Genomic DNA, 17,132 nt, shown 5'->3' on the forward strand with positions numbered 1-17,132 from the left:
GCTTTGAACTGTTACCCCCAGTTCTGTCACAAAATGGACATAATGGTAGAAATAGTGTGACAGGAGAACTCAAATTTGAAGTGCTTTAGGGTTGGTTCTACTAGTTTTGTGTCGTCTCACATGCTAAATGTGGAAAACATGATTTTTCTTCTTTTTAGCTTTTTGTTTGAGAGGTGTTGCTGTGTCCGATATAGAGTTGTGATGCCAGCCAGAAGTTCCTTGAGAATCTTTTCACACAGACATGCAAATGAAATGCATTTGGTTATTCAGCAGTTGCATGGGGAAAACAAGAAAGCAACTATTTAATTGTGAGGTAGCGGAGTAGGTGCAGCACCCAAATTTGTGTGTGCCTACACAGGCGGAGAGATTTATCATTCTGTCTAACTCTGGAAAAAAAAAATCAAACCCAAAAAACCCACCTCAAAAACACAAACCTATTTGGCCTCACACAAAATTTAAAATCTCGAAACATCAGAATTCAAAGCACATAATTAAATAACTAAATTTACTCTTTCAAGCTTTAAGTATGACTTGATTGAGCAGCTGATGCCCTGATTTGTTTGACACCTTTTTCTCTGCCTGTCGTGTGTTTCAGCACATGTAGACGGAGCTTACCGGAAACTCATCCTTCCTGTCTTAGTACTGGAATTAAACCACTGAAGGGAGATCTGACAGCCTTTCCTAAAGTGGGGTTTGTGTCTAAGGAACAAATGCAAAATCCTAACGGTAAAAATGGTAAATACACCTCTCTGAAAACCTCAAGATCCTCACCATTGACTGATCCAACTAATGAAAAAGGAACCAACCTGAAAAACGCAAACGAACCTCTCATGAAGCCCACAGTGAACTTCCCCAAGGAATGCATTTCTGTGAAACAGTTGCAGAATCCCAACTCTTCCATAGCAATACCCAGAAGCAGTGGCACTGTTGAACTGCAGCGGACTTTAGACTGCAGACCCTCGACCTCAGATGCTCATCTTCTCTCCTTTAATGAGTCTGGAGCTAAATCACAGAGCCCCTGCAGCGGCCAGAACAGCCACAAAGGAAACAAGATTGATGAACTTGCAGACATGGAGTTTTTTATTAGAAGAAATTCAAATGAGATTCTCTATGACAGAAATGAAAGTGAAAGCTTTTGGACTGGAAGTGCCAAGGTCCAGGATAATAGTAAGTTATTTTTTAAAATTTCCTGTCACTTGAAAACCCTTGTGTTTTCTGTCTAGCTACGTACAGATGGGTCCTTTGTTGCATATGAAAAATCAGTACTTTAAATTGTTTGAGTGAATCAGGAATGTAAGTAATTTTGTGCATTCTTTTACAAAGAGAATGCAATAAACTTGAGAAAAATGTCCCTTTCTGATAAAGGAAAAGGACTGATCATTAGTTTTTTAGAAATAAGTTGTTACAAAATGTATGCAGGGACAGAATGGCAAAAGAGGTTACAAAATCAAGGTTCTGTTTGCAATACAAATGGTGATGGCATAATGAGACTGCCTTTTCTTAGCAGCAGTCCTAAGTTTTACAAGCATGGTGAGAGATGGAAGTTTTTTTCAAAGCTCTGTTCAAGAGGAGCTTTCATTTAAAAAAAGTGTCCTGAAAGCAAAACAAACAAAAACCCAGTAACCACCATCAAAAATCAAGCCCTGCTCCAAAACAACCCACCTTGTTTCTCTTTTCCACTTGGTAAACTCTTCAGTTTTTCATATGGGACAGAATGGGAAAGGCTGTTGTTGTTTAAAGAGCCGCACTCATGCTGTCCTGTGTCCTGCTGGGTATCAGATGGTGTAGCTGATCCTTCAGGATTCTGGGAAATCTCCCTTTCTTTCCAATTTTATGTTGCTTAGTCTTGGATTACTGTGTCCTGTTCTATAATTAGTACAAGTACGTAGCCAGCCAGGCAGGCACTGTTGTGCCCTGTGAGGCCTCACTGGAGTGTGGGAGGAAGGGAGATGTTTGGCATCTGTTACAGAAAGATACTGAAAGCTGTTGCATCATGAAGGGTGAAAACAGGACTGAGAAATGGCCAGGTTTTACTTCTGTCCTCATTTCTTGTGAAATGTTGCTGTGTGCTCTGATCTGCTCAGGCCTCCAGCTCTAATGGCTGAAGAACTTCCTTTAAAAGCAGATGGTCTTTCAAAGTACGCCTCTGTGGAAGACTAAAAGAAGCTGTTAAACTTGGGTCCACAGACTGTGTGACTCCAGTGGAGCTATGACTTGAGGCTGTGGGGATTGGAGAAGAGGCTTCTGCTGACTGCAAATATTTTTAGCATAACTTTGTTTCAATGTAATGTGAAAAGTTTATGTGGATCTGTCACTAAAATAACATTTGCTGGCACCTGTGTGTGAGAAGCTGAAGCTTTTCTAATCTGTGCTCTTCCCCACAGTAATTGCGCGCAAATCCATCTTATCCGATGCTGCCAAAGTGAAGAAGCTGCAGCAGAGTGGGGAGGCTTTTGTGCAGGATGGTTCCTGCAATAACATCGCCCCTCACCTGCACAAGTGCAGGGAATGCCGCCTGGACAGCTACAGGAAGAACAAGGATCAGAGAGACTCCACTGTCTTCTGTAGATTCTTTCACTTCAGAAGGTAAGAACAATTTGGATACTCCGTAAATGTGAAAAACGTGCCTATGTCTGAGCTGGACATCTGACCTTTTCTGATAGGGGGGCTGTTGAGTGCTCAGTGTTAGGGATGACATGGATCTAATCTTCCACGACAGACTAAAACTCCAGTTATTTGGACAGAATGGTCTCCTGTAGGTCTGTGGTTCAAAGCTGCTCGATATGGTGTGTAGCTATGAGGCCAATATACCCAACTAATGAGCGGTTGCCCGTGGTTTTTTTAACCCTTAGAAATGTTACAACTGCTTAATTTGAGTAGAAAGTATTTTGGCAGGACTTTAAGCTCTTTATTTTGCTGTTCTGGGCTGAGTGCCAGCGGGATAATGTGAGTTTAGTTTGAGTGGAGATACTAGTGAGAGGGTAGATTCTGTGCATCTACCCTGAAGTATTCTATCTCCTGAAGTTTAGTGGTTGGACACAAAATGTTACCCATGCATCCACAACTATGGAAGAGTTGCAGTAAGTGGCTGGGTCTTCTCAGCTGGAGTCTGAACTGCATTTAAGCTTGCCACAGAAACATTTCATCACAGCACTCACTAGATTTCAGGAGGGCAGATGGGGAGGGGATAACATCAGGGAAAACAGTGAGTGATAAATGGTGGTTGCTTTTCCAAACCTAATCTGCAACTTCACTCGTTTACTCCCCCACCTACTTCCTTACACCCTCTCCACCTACACCCTAACCCTCCTCCAGGCCTGATTCTTGAGTTAACAGTCCATCTTCTGATGTTTGAACTCTTTAGTTCTTAAGACACCATGACAAACAGTTTCAGAAAGGTGTTAAATTGTGACTTGAAGCCCACGTGTAAGCCCAGAGTGGTTATTGTCAAACTGCAGTGCCTGACTGGTTTTTAACGTTTTCTTCCTTTGTTTTCAAATTGTCTAAATATTTTCCATGAACTCCTTGATCTCATGTTTAGATGTTCTTGCATGCTGCTTTTCATTGCCCACCACACACATTTAAGATCTGGGGCATGGACTGTGTTTTATAGGAAGAAGTTAATTCTGATATTAGAGAGGAAAACCAAAAATACTAGTGATCTCAAGGGAGATGGGAACCTTACTTATTATCATATTTTTTCAGAGGAATTCCTTTCTTTTGGGTCTCTGGGTAGAATAAAACACTGTAGGCCTGTAGACCTTCTGAAAAGATTGAAAGCAGAAAGATTACAAAGATCATGAAAAAATACTCTTCCACTCTTTCATTGGTTTATTGAGGTTTATTTTATCACTGCAACACTGTTCCCTTCCAGGTTTTGTTGCTAAAAGTTTAAAAAAATGAAGATATATTAATAATCTGTTATTTAACCTCAGATTAGAGATTGTGCCATATTAAGTCTTGGGATAACCTGATGTGTGAGACCAGAGTAACAAAGTCTGTGCTAATTCATCTTCTCAGGGTAACAATCCAGACTTGCAGTGCAGTTCAAAGCAGTTGAATCCTTCGGTTTAGACCTTGAAGCTGGTGGAACTGTCCCTTTTTATTGAATGTGAAATCTCCCAAGTTTGGAGATGGCATTTATCTGATGGCAGTTGCCAGCACATGTTCTCATGCCACACTTAACACTCTAAGTGAGCACATGTTGTCATCAGAATCAAGTTTCCTCTACAGCATTTAGTAAAAAGGTTCCTGAAGTCCTGAGCAGAACTTTTCATGTTTTAATTTAAGACACTACTAACAGTACAGATCTCATTCTTTCCACCTACTCAGAATCACTCAAGAATCTCTTACTCAAATTTTGCTTGGTGCTTTTTGACAGCTACTTCCAAGTGAATTGTTAGTGAAATATATTCTATATTTAAAGCATTCTCACTTCTCTTGTGTTGTACATAGTTCTAGATTAAAGTCTTGCTGTTGCCTCCTCCTAGATGTGATCTTAATGCCAGTGCATTTTAAAAATTGTTAACCTGATTTCGTTTTATCTGAATAAAAACCAAAAAAATCCAAACATTTTAGTTAGGAAATCTACCTTACTACAAAAACTAGATATTTTCAGTCTTTTTTGTTTAAAACAAGCAGTACATAAAACATGCCTCATCCTAGTGACCAGTATGTTTACCCATGTCTGTTGTAACCACTGAGTAAACTCATTGGCATACAGTACACATGTTTGCAGTTCAAGCATTGACTGATTGGAATGAATTTAAACCAATAAAACATTTCAGAATATGAGTTTTTCTCCTTCTCCCCCTCTTTCCTCAGGTTGCAGTTTAATAAGCATGGAATACTGCGTGAGGAAGGCTTCTTAACTCCAAATAAGTATGACCCTGAGGCTATTAGCTTGTGGCTGCCTTTATCCAAAAATGTTGTGGGTCTGGATCTTGACACAGCCAAGTACATCCTTGCCAACATTGGAGACCACTTCTGTCAGCTGGTGATATCTGAAAAGGAAGTTATGGCAACGATTGAACCACACAGTAAGATCAGTTTGCGTTGAAAAAATGGGTGTTTTCACAGCTTTATGTGAAGCTTTAAGCTTCTGACTTGTGTGAAAATACATTACATGTATTTGGAAATGTCATATTTGAGTGTTTCCTTCTCAGAGACAGGGAGTGGTGAGAGCCACTGTGAACTTGTGTCAACAAGTCTTTGCTTGCAGGCAGAGGGAAGGGGAAAGGTAACTTTACCCTTTGTCAGAAGACATTTCTCAATTTCTCAAATTGCTTTTCCTGTTAAAGAGAGTGTAATTCTGTTATGAAACAAAGTGTAAAGAAACCCCAGAATTTAAGGAAACCAGGAGGTAGCTGACAATAAAACTTGTTCTTAGCATGTAAATGAAATACAGCTTTGACTTTGACCAGGTTTTGTTAAGTTGCTTTGGTCCTATTTTGGTAATGCATCATGGACCTAATGCTGCCTGTCAGGACAACAAAGAGATATTTTTCCTCCACCTGCAAGTTTCCAGTGGCACTGTTAGGAGTGATCATGTCCAGTCCTACTGGGCACAGACCAGAGAGGGGCTGGTGATGGGGTGACTGACTGGGAACTTCACTAGTGCAGGCAGGGCAAACCTGGCATCCCTAAACACTGGGTTTGGCCACATCGAAACTTTTCTGTAGCAAATGTGAGCAGACAAAGGGGGAAGTCTATGATCTTGCATAATCACTTCTCAAAGTAGAATGAGTCTTAAAACCGTATTTGTGTTCTGGATTATAAGTGCACAACTGAGTTGCAGTGCAGTTTAGGAGACTGTCTGCCCACTGTCTGCTGTGTTTGGGTGCTGTTGACATTAGATAAAGACTGTATGAGTTTGGCAGCCCTGAATAGAAGAGGAGGAAAGCTGAACATGCTTAAATGCCCTTCAGAAGGGGAGGGAAGACTTGAGATATTCCAGAAATGCTTGCTGTGGGGTCTGGTCCTGGGCTACTTGGAATCTGTGAGCTCTGCTCTTCCCTTGAACTGGAGGATACTCTGGCCTGTGGAGCCAAAGTATCCAGTGACAGAGTGAGAGGTGCAGACTGGAATACTGGAACACTTTCAGAAGGGTGAATTTTTGGGTGGAATTCATGCAACAATGGGGAGGGGTCTCTTAATAGCAGAGGATGCACCTGTTAGCACAGCTACCAGAAACATCCTCTACTTTAAAACAGTCACGTGTGAGTTCTGCTGTTGGTGTGAAAGGAGCAAAAACTCTTTAATTCCTTTTTGATTGTTTATTGCCCTGGGTGAGAGTAAGGAAACTCAGTTTGGAGGTTATTTTTAATGCCCTGCATAGGAAAGAAATAATTTACAGTCTAAATGTGTTGTTCTTTGAACAGTTCAGTGAAAAAGTGCTCACTCAGCACAGGGAAAAGGGAGATTCTTCTGCCAGTGTGGTTTGAAGTTATGATAATTTTTTCTTGGTAGAATTCACTTGAAATAATACGTTTTCATAAGAACTCTCTCTCTGACAAACTGACCTTTTCAAAAATGTGACAATATTTTGTTCAACTACTTTAAGGGAATCATTTGTTTGAGTATTTTTGCACTTCACAGTGTGTATCAAGTCCAGCCCTTCTCAGTTTTACCAGACAGAATTACAAGGGACAATTTTTTAAACACCAGTGACTGGTAGGTAAAGCCACAAGACAAAGCAAGTATGAGGGAGAAAATTTTTTGGGAGAGCTTCCTTAAAGAGAGTTCCTTAAAGGATTGATAGTAAAGCAAGAGTGAAATTATCCCTGTGCAGTAAAGCATTGACCAGTGTAGAAGGAACAGCTTCTTAGGTCACATTGCTCCTTGGCCACCAAGTGCCAAAAGGAGGGACAGGATCAAACTACAGAGGAGAACCAAAAGAAACAGGAGGAGTAGAAAGGGACGAGGTTCCAAGAGCTGAAATATGAAGTGACATTCAAAAGATAACAAATTACTTCATCCTGTTTTGGGGAAATTGGAGGGTTGACCTCTAAAATGGTAAATATCCTCTATGTTTTCAGAAGGCAGAGAAGAATGGAGCTGGTGATATTTAGACTTGTGTCTCCTGAAAGAATTTTAAAGCAAGTAGTCAAACAATTTTTACCTCCTACTTAAGAACAAATTGTGCCAAGCTATTCCAGTGTTGTTCCATACATAGTTAATAGGCATTATTCAGAAGAAAAGCAACAGATGTCTTGGATCCTGGTGTGGTTTTTTTTAGCATACATTAGGACATGGTCTCTCATAACTTTCTTTTAAAATTAAGAAATGTTGTGGGCAGGAAAGTTTCAGAGAAATTGCAAGTGTGGAAGGTAGTAGGAGGAGGCAGGTGTGTGCTTTTTGTCTAGTCTGTTTTTCTGCCTGGCAACATAATGAAATGGAGATCAAGCTAAAACCTGTATATAATCACAGAAAAATAATACAGCCCTGTATTGCCATGTGGTTTTTTTGGAGGATACTGTCCATGTTTGGGATGTTTGGAGTGAGCTGAAAAAGTGACTTGGAGTGAGGAAAGTGGAATATAATGGGTATAATAGGAAACCTGAACAGCAGTGCTCAGTGCTTTGGGGAGGAAAATTCACCATTCTGACACAGTCAAATATACACCTATAAACACAGAAAACCTCCTAGAAGGAAGAGAACTACCTGCCCACTGTGCTGCTGAATAGAGAACAAGGACAAGTTGGTTGTGGCAAGCTAGACACTAAGCTTAACTTGCTGCAGTACCTTAATTTATTTCCTAGAGTAGCTGTGGAATTTCCACTTAGGAAGGTGGTAGCAGATGACTTGTTAACTCCGGCAAATACATGTCAGGAGTAAGAGATGTGGTTGGTTCTGCACAGGAGGAAGCAAAGTGGATTTGACTGTTTAGACCCTGTTCCGGACTTGCTTTTGTGAGTCTGTAAGGGCAAAGGCTTTGTTTCGGAGTTCCAGTGCAAAAAAAAAGCCTGAGTCATATCACTGTAGTTTTTAAGTAACTGTGTTTAACATGCAAATACTGAGTTTTGTTTGAGCTGACAGTGACTGAGCTGTCTCTGACCACAGGGCAGGTGGCCTGGAAGCGCGCGGTCCGCGGCGTCCGAGAGATGTGCGACGTCTGTGACACCACGATCTTCAACCTCCACTGGGTCTGCTCCAAGTGTGGCTTTGGGGTCTGTGTGGATTGCTACAGGATGAGGAAAAAAAGCTCACATGAAGGTAGGAATGCTTATTGCTACTGTAGACAAAGAGGGAAGAAGGGAAAGGAAAATCTGTATTTTGAACTTGGAAGTCAATAACAACTTTAAACAAGACAAAAAGCCTTCCCAACCAAAAGAGCGTGTTGTAGACCTGTGGTTCGATATATCAATAACAGTAAAATATGTGGCTTTCCAGAGCAGGGTGCACTAATAAAACAGTGTAATGGTTTGTTTTACAGATGATGACTCGGATACTTTCTCCTGGTTTAAATGTGTGAAGGGGCAGGCACATGAACCGGAGAATCTGATGCCTACACAAATAATTCCCGGAAAAGGTATTTGGAATAATTGATTGGGATAAAAACGGTCTGTTTGCTTTGCTGGCTTTTGTATGTTGTTGATGTTGTACTGAGTGAGGTTTTATTTTAGTAATAAAGTTAATAAAAGCTTAGTATTTATTATCTGAAGACTGGAACAGCCTGTGTGTTTGATACTATTTTATTATCTTTGATCTTTACCAAGAAGTAGCAGAACTTCTTTTTTTAATGATGAACTGTATTCACATACTACTGTTTACCTGCACAGCACACACAATTTCTTAAAAACTCAATGAATGCTGGATGTTCTGGTTACATGTGAGCTCACTAATGACTCTCTTCCTGCAGCTCTCTATGATGTTGGTGATATCGTTCACTCCGTGAGAACAAAATGGGGAATAAAAGCAAATTGTCCTTGTGCAAATAAGCAGTTCAAAGCACTATCAAAGCCAACTCTAAAGGAGGATTCAAAACAGGTATTGTTACTACCTCTCACTATGTCTGTGCAGTATATGTTTGTGTCAGTCTACTGCATAGGCTTGAAGCCACTGCTGATTTGTCTTTGTGGGTGTGCCAACCCTGACCTCTGTGATAACCCCACCATGTAGGGACAGTTTGTATTCACTGTTCATCTTTCTGGGTCTTTAAGTCCTTCCTTAAGTTTTGGGGAACGTCTCGTTTTGTCCCTTTGACACACTGATGCCTCGGTAGTGACCTGTCCTTGACAAATGCTCATATACTTATTTGTAAACTTATTTTGAAAAGAAATGTATTATCTTAAGTCTAAGAAGTGGCTGAACTTGATTTTGGTGTTGGTAATGAAGAGATGAAAAATATTGTGAAGTGGTAAAAGTGAGGGAGATGGTTACATGATTCAAAAGTTAGCCTGTGACTGACCTGGCTTCAGTCTTCTGAATTGAGATTTCCTGTGACTGGGCAAACAGCTATATTGGAATTTATTGGTGTCTCTCTGTAGAATTAGGTACTGCTCTAGTTGTGTGAGGATAAGCTCATTAAAGTTTGAAACATTTCCTATTATGTCATGTTTAGGGTTCTTACTGAGCATCAGCAGTCAATAAGAGATGAAATATAGAACATGGCAATAAGCAGACAAAGGAGCAGAATAATTTCTTGACTTGAAAGCTTTTGAGTAGAGAGAAGAAACATCACCAGTCACACAGGAATCTCAGGGCAAAGCAGTAGCTCTGGTTAGTCTGTTACCCAGAATCTCCAAACAAGCACATAAATCAGCTGCAAAGGGGATGTACAATCCTGTGCTTGGAATTTGCTGGCCAGGCTGGTGCTATGCTCATGCAGGTGGAGTTCAGACCTGGCAGGTGAGTGGGCTTCTACTGCCACCTTAAGATAAAAGTTTAGGAGAGCTAAGTATCTGTTTTAGTCCACTGAACTAGAGCTCCAGCTTAGCCCTGGCTGAGCATCAAATACCACTAGAATTGTGAAAGTGCTGCTGTTAAAAATGCATTTGGTTCCCAAAGCAGTCCCAGAAAATGCAGTTGGGAAACTCAGCATTCTGTGCCTTCTTGGCTGCTCCTGAAGTTGGGAGATCCCAAATCCTGCTGAACTGTCATCCCTGGGTGACACTGAGCTGCAATGCTGACCTCTTGTGGACATCAGATTTTTTTGAAGGGCCAAACCATGTTTGTTTGTTTTTTTAAAGAATGTATTTGGACATGTTGTTGCTGCTTTCCCTTTCTGAGTAGAGCGTGTCTGTGTCTGATCAAGTTCTCACTTTGGTTTTTTTCAGCACTTGGCATCTGGAGACAGGCCCAGCCTTCAACATAACAGTTTTGTCCTGAGCCCACAAGTCACTACGCATGATCCTCCTCTCAAATCAGCACTTGGAAGCAAACAAACTGCTTCAGTAAATTCTCCTCCTTCATTTAATTGGTTTTCAAATCTAACAAGTGGAAATGTGAATAAAGAAAACAAAGGTATGTGCAGAACCATGTGAAGAGTAAACCCTCTGTGGCTGTTTGTCAGAAGAATATAGGTCAGGCCCAGCAGCATCTTGTGCTGAGAATGATGTCATCTGCCTGCTGGGATGGATGTTCAGTGCCTGTGCTGCAGAACTGGCCATGGCAATGGCTGGGAGTAAAACCTGCCAGGGTTATCATATTTTGTTCTGAAAACTGGATTAAAATCCCATTGATGCAAGTATTCTTGAAAGTTCAGTTTGAAAATGTATTTATTTTAAATGTGTGATTTAAAAAACTTTGGAGTATTGAAGAAAGTTAAGTGAAAGGAGTATTTCATCTGTATGTATTGACAGGAGATTTATATATATGTGCATACATACCTGCATATGCATATAGGAATATCTTGTCTTAAAAAAAAAAGGGGCAAAAATCCAAAGTATATACTTTTCATCCTTCAGAGGATTAAGCCTTGCTTCATTGTCAGTTGTCTTCTTTCCTTCACTTCAGAGAAACTCCTCATACCAATTTCAAAGAATGAAAACAAACCTCTGCAGACACTCCCCAGCTTAGCCAAGCCAACTGCAGCCCTGCAGACATTCAACAGTGCAATATTGACCCCCGTGAGCAACAACAACACAGGCTTCTTGCGGAATCTGTTGAACTCTTCTGGAGGAAAGGTACAGGAAAAATTTTGTTCTATAGGTTTGAGTTCATTCCAGGCTTAGGGAAGTGTTCTAAACTTGTGAGCAACTGCCACAGGCACATGTCACAGAAGGTGAAATTCTGTCTTTGTTTGGGAAAAAGGACTAGTTCCGTTTCTGTGTCTCAGTGCTCCTGTTAGTGCTTTCCAGAGTAGTGGCTTAGTGGTACTATCAGCAAGTCTTGCTTGATAAGGAATCGGGAACCAAGTGATGAAGCAAATTAATTTCCTTAGGCTAGAATGTGACAGGTGCATTGATTGGGGTGTCCATTAGACTCAAAAAAAAAGAACTTGGAGCTGGAGGGAGGAACATTCTGTGGTGGGTGACTCTTCCACATGTCTTTTGCAGACGGATTCACTTCAGATGTTTCTGGGCTTTGTCTTCTCTTACAGATGTGACTTGAAAATGGTGGGGTAAAATACTGGCCTTGAGAGTTCCTTGCTGGAACTGCATTTTTCCTCTTTCATGTGCAGCAACTTCTGTTCTGTGCTGCATCTGCTGGGTTTCTGCAGAGTTGCTGAAATGTAAATCAGAGGAGAACTTGTTATACCAGAATTGTGTAGACAGTGTCAGAAATGGCACTGGCATTTAATGATGGTGCTTTTCTAGACAACAAAGTTCTGCATTTTTTTTGTTTCTCTGCACAAATGTGAGCTCGAGTGAAAAATTTTGGAAGTGGCAAATACCTTCTTAAAGGCCTGAAGGACAAGGCAAAAGAACAGTGCACCAACTTTTTTTTTGTTGTTCTTTCTCTTTTCCCTTTTTTTTATCAGACAGACAATGGACTCAAGAGTACACCCAAAATCCTTGATGACATTTTTGCTTCCCTGGTGCAAAACAGAGCCATTACAGACCTGCCTAAGAAGCCACAAGGACTGACTATAAAGCCCACAATAATGGGCTTTGACACCCCTCACTACTGGTTGTGTGATAACCGCTTGCTGTGTCTTCAAGATCCCAACAACGAAAGTAATTGGAATGTCTTCAGGGAGTGCTGGAAGCAGGGACAGGTACTTTAAGCTTTGTGTTTTTCCATTTGTGGTTAGTGTGCTTTGCTCTGTGATTGAAGCACAGGTACCAGCTTGCTGTGGTGATAAGCAACACTAAGCCTTCATCAAAGTACAACATGAGCACTGGTAGAGCCTTTGATAAAAGGATGTGTGGTTTACTATTTAAATCAGTTTCTAAACATATTGGTGAAATTATGGCTCTATATAAAAAGCTGCCTCATTGTTTGAAATAAAGAATGATCAGATGCATGGCAAAATTCTGGTAAGGCAGGCTGAGCACTTAGTTTGGAAAATATGTTTTCAAAGTGCCAGCATTCAGTTCAGTGTATTTTATGCATTACGCTGTTGTAGTTAGAATTTTGGGCATTTAATAATTCTTCAGAATATGTTCTTTTTCTTCCTAGCCTGTAATGGTGTCAGGAGTACACCACAAATTAAATGCAGACCTCTGGAGACCAGAGTCCTTCAGGAAGGAGTTTGGCCAACAGGAAGTAGATCTGGTTAACTGCAGGACCAATGAAATCATTACTGGAGCTACTGTGGGGGACTTCTGGGATGGATTTGAAGATATTTCAAGTAAGTACCATGAATCATCATTCCAACAGGTAAAATATTCAGCAGCAATAATGTTGCCCTAGGACAGATTTGTGACCCTTAAGCAGCATAAAAGATGTTCCAGGCTTCCTCTTCACCTTGGACAGTGTCTGCAATGTATTCTCACAATTTATGCTTGTGGGATTGTGGACTGGATAGAAACTGTTGTTCCCATGGAGGACTCTCCTTCAGGAGTATGTTTGGCTGCCTTTAGTCTTTTGGGGAGGCATTCTGAGAAAGTCTGGAATCTTCCTAGCAAGTAGGTTCATCTGTCAACTTTTTCCCTAGTTGAGTGAAGCAGAAGAGCCAAGAAGGCAAGTTCATGTGACACCAGAGTTTGTTATCAGTGTTGTGACAAACTTCTGTGTCTTTGGTTCTGGATTAATAATTGTGGGAAGAACATGATTTTAAACTAAGATAAGAGTTTCTTTGTCTTGAATCTTTGGAATTTGAGTAGTACAAGTATTAAAAACTAAGACTTACTAATATTTCAAATTAGGTCGCCTGAGAACAGAAGAGGGAGAGCCGATGGTGTTGAAGCTCAAAGACTGGCCTCCAGGAGAAGACTTCAGAGATATGATGCCTTCTCGGTATGAATTCCCAAAGGAACTGTTCATTGTGTGGTATACCCCCAAAATAATGGAATGTAGGAATACTGTCACATTTGGAAACCTGCTTCAACTTTGAGCAGCAGTTGGCCATGTGTGCCACATTTTGTTTCTGAGATGCCTGACATAAATGGAAATCCTAAAAAAGTTTCATCCTAAAAGTTTATGTAGTTGGTTGTATTTACTGCCAAGTAAAGTGAGCACCTAAAATTGCTAAGGAGAGGTTAAGTTTTGGAAGCTTCCTAAAAGCCTGGATCATTTTGAAGTCCAGAGTTCAGTTGAAGCTTTTTTTTTTTTTTTCCAAACATTTATAAGTATTTTGACTTAGTCTGAGTGGAATTAGTTGAGATGATTACATAAGGAAATAGCATTAGTCCAGAGAGGTTAAAGTTGTTTATCTGCTATATTGCTATGCCTTTTTTTGTTCCTTTTCATGGTGTCCAGTGAACTCCCTGGGGGAAGGAGTACACTCTCTTGACTGGAGAAAGCTTTTGTTGCACTCTTTTTTATCAGTTCCTAATGTTTTTATTTTGTTGTATTACATTAGGTTTGATGATTTGATGAAGAATATTCCATTGCCAGAATACACCAGGAGAGGTGGGAAGCTCAACCTTGCCTCTCGACTTCCCAACTATTTTGTGCGACCGGATTTGGGCCCCAAGATGTACAATGCTTATGGTAAGGAATCTTTCTAAAGCTCATGCTGGCCACACATTTCAAATTGAAGTTTACTGTAAATTGTGTGAATCCATGCTGTTGTAGGTAATTTGATTAATCCTATGGATCTGAAAACCTAACTTTGGCTCACTTGTAGGTATTAGTGATATCCAGAGCATGATGTGATTTGTTTTATTAAATGTCTTTTTGTCCACTTGGTTTCAAGCCCAATAGCAGTTATTCCCAGTCTTCCAGTCAACTTGCTCCACAGCCTCTCTTTCCTGTAGCTGGCCACATGTATTTGTTGTTTCTCTACTTCTGGCTGTATAGCTTTTGTTACTCTCCTTTTTGAGCTGTGTCATTTCCTTTTTAATCTCTTCTTCAGCGATGTTTTCTGTGGCTGGTTCCTTTGCTGTCACTTGAAAGACATTTGAAACTAATCATCATGGCCAATATAGAGATTGTGGCTGATAAATACTGCAGCAGCTGCCTTTTAGAGTGAAAGAGGCTGCTTTATTCTAAACTGCTACAGAAACCCTTTTCTAGCAGGACTTAAATATGACTTCTATATATCATACAGGCTAGATATAGATCCAGATCAATGGTGTCAGCTTGTCAGCAGATCACTTGGGAAGACACAAGATGGGGCAAGGTCCTGGACAGAAACTATATTGCTGCTCTGGAAGCATTTGTTGGTAGAAGTAAAAGCTCTCTGATCTCTTCAGAGAGTGCTGCTGAGAGTAGTGTAATGTTTATCTCTGTCTTACTAATGGATGTGCTTCTCTTTCTTTGTTTTTTTCCCCCTCCCAGGCTTGATAACACCAGAGGACAGAAAATATGGCACAACAAACCTCCATTTGGATGTGTCTGATGCCGCCAATGTCATGGTTTACGTGGGGATCCCCAAAGGCCAGGCTGATCAGGAAGAAGGTGAAGTCTTTGCTGTGTTCTGAGGGGGGTATTTCTGTGGTTGGAGGGAAGGTCCTTTAGTGTAACTGCTCATGTTAACTCTCAACAGAAGTGCTCAAAACCATACAAGATGGTGACTCTGATGAACTGACAATTAAACGTTTTACTGAAAGCCGAGAAAAGCCCGGAGCTCTGTGGCACATTTATGCTGCTAAAGATACAGAGAAGATCCGGGAATTCCTTAAAAAGGTAAGTTGTTACATCTTAGAGACTGGTCTTCTGTGTGGCCCTGCAAGTATTTATATCCTTGGGCTTTCCCCCTTCCTATGCCAGCAGTTCTGGAAACAAATATGCTCGAGTTGTATCCAAGACAAAACTTGTGTGCCATGAGTCTTGTAGGGTCTGAGGAGGGTGAGGAGTTGAAGCTTAAAGTTACCTTGTATGTAGATATACTCCTTTTACCCACACTTCTTACATCATGGTTAATGATGTTCTGTAATGATAAAGAACTGTTTTCTTTAAAACAAAACCATAGTTAAATTTTAAAGTAGACCCTCCTTAACAGCCTGTGAGATGTTCTTGAGAAATGTCAGAGCAATATATGCTGCATAAAGTTCTTCCTTGTTCTATCCCTCTTCCTACCTTTTTTTCCCCCATACCTTTTTAAGGTTTGGGTTAAAGGAAAAAAGAGGTATTTTGGGTGATGTTTTCATGGGAGTTAAGGGTTTAATAGAGATGTGCTACTACATCCAAAGGGCTTGTTTCAGTGCTTAAATTCACCACAACAGTCCAGAGTTCTCTGTGGTCTTAATTTTGAAACTGCTTTGGTGCTCTGAAGTGGAAAGGGACAATATGTTGAGTTTAAAAGGATAAATGGGATGATATTAACAACTGTTGGCGTGGTCAGCCTGACTGCTGTCTTAGTGGAAGCTTGGAGAGGCTGCAGCAGATCTGTTTAGTATTAACAAATGAACAAATCTTAGAGTTGATAAAATAGGATAATCAGTTTGATAAGCATTAGCACTTGGAGTTTTGACATCTGTCTCACACCTCAGTCCCTTGTAGCTCACTCAGTGGCAGGTGTGGGGCTCTCAGCATCTTGTCATGGAGTTAGAACCAAGCTGGTAATCTCCTCCCAAATGAGTTTTTGGGCTACGCTCCTGGGTGTAAATGACTGCTGCACCAGGTTGGATTTATACAGAACTTTGTGCAGAAACTTTCTCCCCAAAGCCGTAAAATTTCTGCCTTGTGCCTCCCAGCCTTGTATCTCCTGAAAATCTGGTTTGTATCATGTGGGTCAGTGAGCACGCTGACTGATTGTGGCCTCTAGGGCAGACACCTGCTGAATTCCACACCTGGGAGTTTCTTCCAGTTACAGGCTATAGAATCAGGATGGTTTGGGTTAGAAGCTTCAAGATCATCCAGTTCCAACCCCCCTGCCACAGGCAGGGACACCTTGCAGTGGACTAGGTTGCTCCAAGCCCCATCCAACCTGACTTTGAACACTCCCAAGGATAGGGCAGCCTCAGCTCTGGGAAGCTTGGTCCAGTGTCTCACCACTAATTTTTTTCCTAATACTTTAATCTAAATCTGTGCTTCTTTGGTTTTAAAGCCATCCCCCCTTGTCCTGTCATTCCATGCCCTTGGAAACAGTCCCTCTGCAGCTTTAGTAGCGTCAGAACATTGGTCCCATGTGTGATAGTTGTTCCCACTGTGAACACATCAGTTCCTTAACCCTTCTGTTCCTTTCTAATATCAATTGGGATCACCTGTATGTCCTGTATCCACATTTGCAATGTCTCTGTGAAGCCAGAGGGACCTGACAAATGTAGAAACCCGGACAAAGAAAGAATCCACACTTCCACTGTGTAACTCTCCTACTTGAACACACGGTGCAAGTCACTCTGGCACATGTGTGTGTGGAATACAACTGGACTGTGCAGTCAGACTGGTGTGGTAAAATGCCCGTTGTCTTGTGACTCTCCAGGTTGCGGAAGAACAAGGCCAAGAAAACCCCGTGGATCACGATCCCATTCATGACCAGAGCTGGTACCTGGACCGACCGCTGAGGAAACGCCTTCACCAGGAGTATGGAGTTCAAGGCTGGGCTATTGTACAGTTTCTAGGAGACGTAGTTTTCATCCCAGCAGGAGCTCCACACCAGGCAAGGACCAAGGACATTTATGGCCTGACTGCTTGGGCAG

At 41.2% G+C, this 17,132-nt stretch overlaps 1 protein-coding gene across 1 annotated transcript in view; it reads left to right on the forward strand.

The window, feature by feature from the left end:
- KDM3A (lysine demethylase 3A) overlaps window positions 1-17,132 on the forward strand; it is a 30,404-nt gene that overhangs the window by 11,853 nt on the left and 1,419 nt on the right. The window contains exons 10-24 of the mRNA XM_064653502.1: window positions 596-1,167; window positions 2,385-2,586; window positions 4,825-5,039; window positions 8,062-8,214; window positions 8,435-8,530; window positions 8,861-8,988; window positions 10,278-10,464; window positions 10,957-11,126; window positions 11,924-12,160; window positions 12,565-12,736; window positions 13,254-13,344; window positions 13,910-14,040; window positions 14,830-14,949; window positions 15,038-15,177; window positions 16,916-17,092. Of these exons, the coding sequence (XP_064509572.1) occupies window positions 596-1,167; window positions 2,385-2,586; window positions 4,825-5,039; window positions 8,062-8,214; window positions 8,435-8,530; window positions 8,861-8,988; window positions 10,278-10,464; window positions 10,957-11,126; window positions 11,924-12,160; window positions 12,565-12,736; window positions 13,254-13,344; window positions 13,910-14,040; window positions 14,830-14,949; window positions 15,038-15,177; window positions 16,916-17,092 (2,791 nt within the window). The remainder of the gene's footprint in view (window positions 1-595; window positions 1,168-2,384; window positions 2,587-4,824; window positions 5,040-8,061; window positions 8,215-8,434; window positions 8,531-8,860; window positions 8,989-10,277; window positions 10,465-10,956; window positions 11,127-11,923; window positions 12,161-12,564; window positions 12,737-13,253; window positions 13,345-13,909; window positions 14,041-14,829; window positions 14,950-15,037; window positions 15,178-16,915; window positions 17,093-17,132) is intronic.

This window comes from Pseudopipra pipra, chromosome 4 (assembly GCF_036250125.1).
Source record: "Pseudopipra pipra isolate bDixPip1 chromosome 4, bDixPip1.hap1, whole genome shotgun sequence".
Taxonomy (NCBI): Eukaryota; Metazoa; Chordata; class Aves; order Passeriformes; family Pipridae; genus Pseudopipra; species Pseudopipra pipra.